This window comes from Carassius carassius, chromosome 20 (genome assembly GCF_963082965.1).
Source record: "Carassius carassius chromosome 20, fCarCar2.1, whole genome shotgun sequence".
Classification (NCBI taxonomy): Eukaryota; Metazoa; Chordata; class Actinopteri; order Cypriniformes; family Cyprinidae; genus Carassius; species Carassius carassius.
This window is the reverse complement of record NC_081774.1, coordinates 9826656-9830034: the sequence shown is the minus strand read 5'-3', so window position 1 is coordinate 9830034 and position 3379 is coordinate 9826656. Positions and strand designations below refer to the sequence as shown.

At 40.3% G+C, this 3379-nt stretch overlaps 1 protein-coding gene across 3 annotated transcripts; it reads right to left on the bottom strand.

Moving 5' to 3' along the window:
• Positions 1-390: 390 nt before the first annotated feature.
• On the bottom strand, positions 391-3094 carry LOC132096258 (cerebellin-1-like). 3 transcript variants are annotated; one of them, XM_059501511.1, is made up of 5 exons: positions 2979-3094; positions 1887-1976; positions 1418-1774; positions 1227-1346; positions 391-982 (listed from the first exon to the last, which is right to left on the bottom strand). In XM_059501511.1, the coding sequence occupies exons 3-5, from the start codon at positions 1691-1693 to the stop codon at positions 785-787; spliced, it is 594 nt and encodes a 197-aa protein (XP_059357494.1). In that variant the 5' UTR covers positions 1694-1774; positions 1887-1976; positions 2979-3094; the 3' UTR covers positions 391-784. The 3 variants fall into 3 exon arrangements, with proteins under 3 accessions (XP_059357494.1, XP_059357492.1, XP_059357493.1); XM_059501509.1 differs by having other exon boundaries at positions 1418-2044; positions 2979-3091; XM_059501510.1 differs by lacking the exon at positions 2979-3094 and having other exon boundaries at positions 1887-2779.
• Between the last annotated feature and the right edge of the window lie 285 nt (positions 3095-3379).

Below are 3379 nucleotides of genomic sequence, written 5' to 3'. Positions count from 1 at the left end.
CCTTATCTCGTTCCTGCTCTCTTTCTTTCTTTGTTCCATATGTGTGAATAAGTGTGTGTCTTTAAAGCAATGCAGCGTAACTTATTGACTGTGACAGCCCACTCTGCATAGTCCATAGGAGTCCAGTGTACACTTGCACGTCTGCCTGCCAAAAACTCCATCTGCCTTTGCTCGCCCAGTGCCACTGTAGTTCGTATCCGTTATCCATTATGCCTATGCTCCTATATGTGATGATTCCTGGTCAACCGTGCCAGCTGATGCTGAGAGCTATATTTACAAACAGCTGTTGTTAAGAGGTAAAACACCTCATTCACAGAAGTAACAGGTTGAGGACAAGTCGTGTTTCATTTCACACAGAACAAGAAGGAATTTAGATTTTTAGTCAAGGGGTTCGATTTAATGAGATTTATTTTTAAAAAGCTTTATAATACACACAACATACAGCTCCATAAGCAGGCAAACATATGAGAAACAGAAATCTCACATCAAGTCGATAAGCCATATTTGAATTAAAAGTGATTTCAGTAACTGAAGTTTGTGAAACCTCTGATATACATAATTTCAAATACTGTATATTCATGTCTCATCTTATTTTTTAAAATAATAAAATATAAATAATTTTTAAATATAACATTTTACTTCTCATGTTCTGTGCACTGCCACAAAAAAGAGGAAGAACAAATATGACCTTTTCTGTGACTTCCATTTTTGAAAAAAAATAAATAAATAATAATAATAATAATCCCCAGAGAGCATGTCGTGCTCTCTCCTCCACATCTTCCCTTCATAATGGAAAGACCAGGAAGCCTGAAAAAGTAGAGTACTTCCAGCCTCCCATTAGGTTGCCCCTTTCTAGCTTGAGGTAGGCCTTGTCTCCTCTTTCCATGATCACAAGCCCAGCATTTGTGGCTGCTTCTCGTGTCACATCCTGGTCTCCAGCAAAGGCTGAGATCATTGGCCATCCGTTCAACATCAAACTCACCTGTGAATAGGAAAATAGGTTTTCACAGCAATGCCACGGAAGAGACATTTTTGGCTCCACAGAGTACCTTTCAGTGAGCAAATCTTAAAATATATATATTTTTCAAAGTGTGAACCTTTTCCCATTATAAATAACCTTTTTTTCAATGGAAGTTTCTATGAATGTTACAGTTCTTCATGGAACCATAGATGCCAATAAAGAACCTTTATTTTTAAGAGCGCGAGAAAGAATTTCCAGTGTGTACCTGTATGGTTTGCCTGTTGTATGCCTTCACCACATGGAAGTTGAAGCTGTACACCCCTCGCCTCGGAGCAAGAAAGATACTGCTCTCTTGGTCAAAATGACCACCAACGTTCACCAAGATCTAACAAAAACTAACCAATTATACAGGGCAAAACAACATACAAAGTATTTTAATGTGGAAAGATTGCTTACCTGGTCAAAATAGATGATCATGGTGCGATTGCTCATGTCTGTGGGCTCGTGGTTGGTTTGCCGTGTGGCGGAGAAGGCCACACGTCCAGTACCTGATCGCACGGACATCCCCAGCGCATTACCTGCTGGTTCTGAAGAGGGTGTGGAGTCACAGACCACCAGGCATTTCCCCTCCAGTACTATGGGCTCCGTGTCATTTTGCCCTCTGACCACTGGAGGGCCGATTAGCAGAAGTGTAGCTAGTATTAGCATTGGCAACCCAGAGCTGGTCAGCATTGTCTTATTATTTCAGCTTGTGATATCTCAGACGAAGTTAGTTGCAAATGTTCCCTACACTTTGATCGAGTAGGTCGTCTTCTGGAAACCGAGAAAAAATAAGTGAAGGATACCTCAAAAACTGTGAAGTTGTGAGCTATTGTAAAAGGTATAGATCTTTAAATCCTTGGTTCTGTCTTTCACCCTCACTTACACTTTTACTCTCTGTCTCGCTATTTCGTCGTCACCCTCCTGTCTGTCACAGTTTCCCGAAGAAGAGCTGCTTCTGTGCTTGTTAAATTGCCTGTAGGGGACCAAAGGCAAGGACACTTAGAGGTTTCTCATCATCCTAAATCCATCATCATAGACAACCTGTGAGAAGACAAAGAGAGAGGGAGTGGATAAGAAGAGCTCTGCAAGCCAACAGGTATGCTTGTGTGGGGGAGGATGAAGAGGAGCAGTGAAGGATGAAGATCATGATGTAACACTTTGGATCTCTTTCAGCTGAGGGGAGCAGCATCCAGGAGAGAGTGAGAAAAAGAGAGAGAAAAAAGAACAACTCCACTGAGAGACCATCTGTCTTTAACACGCTCTCACTTCCCTCCTGACGTTCCACAACATGCAGGACCTCTCTCCCATACGCAGATCCTCTGTCCTTCTCTCCTTTGCTGGTGCTTATTGGCCGAACCTCCTCTCTCTCCTCAGTGCCTTGGCATGCTAAAACAGCAAAGTGCTGAAACTTAAGAATGGTTCATCTCAGAATTTGGAGGTAAAGTATGTATATATCAGGTCTTAAGTGGCACAACTCACCACATTAATTTACTATTCCGGTCATGTTTATAGTCTTTATGAAGCAATGACATTTACAAAGGTCAGCTTTCTTTGCGTCTGGTCTTGAGTGAAACCTCAATGTTTGTGCGCTCTTAAAGATCTAATTCTGCTCAGTTCTGTCCTTGAGCTATAGCTTTATTTCACAAACTTCACAAAACTTAATTCTCCCCAAATTTTTACACACTAAACCTTACCTTACACATTTCCATGTAAAAATATCTAAATATCCTTTAATGTTAGTATTCTTTTTATAGACTTTATTTAAAAAAAAAATAATTACAATTTTCTTACCTTATTGTACCTTATAAAAGCATAACTCTAATAGAAATATAGATGAATTTAACAAGAAAACAGGACAAAAATACCTTGTGTGTGTTACAAACTGTTTTTTTTTACTAAAGCTTCTTTCTTCTGGAGTAACATAAAATGAAATTAAGCTATTAAGCTTTTTAGTAAGAAAAAATAGCAAAGCTACCTGATTTAGTAGGCTGTCCCTCTGTTTCCCAGGTGTAATGATGCAAAGTGTCAAAGCTTCTAGAGAAACACTGAATCTGACAGCTTACGGATCTTCCTGTACTCATCCTGTCTCTCAAGACCCTCCCCTTCCCACCCACTCCGCCAGCTTCACCTCCCTCTCTCCCTCTCTCACTTTCTCTAATAATCCATGTAATCTTTCTTTGATGTAAACAGCATGGCCAAACTGGCATTTGTAGCTGTAAATGATAGCCAACAGTCAGTAGAAAGCATACAGAAGAAAACAGGAACCTAACATGACCCTGTGTCCCCTCTGGCAGCAGGTCCAGTCACAGAAAAGAAGGAAAAGCCCCAAATCCCTTTTAACACATATCATTAAGACTATTCTTGTTAACATGAGCA

Coding starts and splice junctions, on each gene's coding strand:
- LOC132096258 (XM_059501511.1), bottom strand. CDS start 1,693: ATGCTGACCAGCTCTGGGTTGCCAATGCTAATACTAGCTACACTTCTG. Junction 1,347..1,417: donor TGATCATCTATTTTGACCAG/GTAAGCAATCTT, acceptor AGTTTTTGTTAG/ATCTTGGTGAACGTTGGTGG. Junction 983..1,226: donor ACAACAGGCAAACCATACAG/GTACACACTGGA, acceptor TCCTATTCACAG/GTGAGTTTGATGTTGAACGG.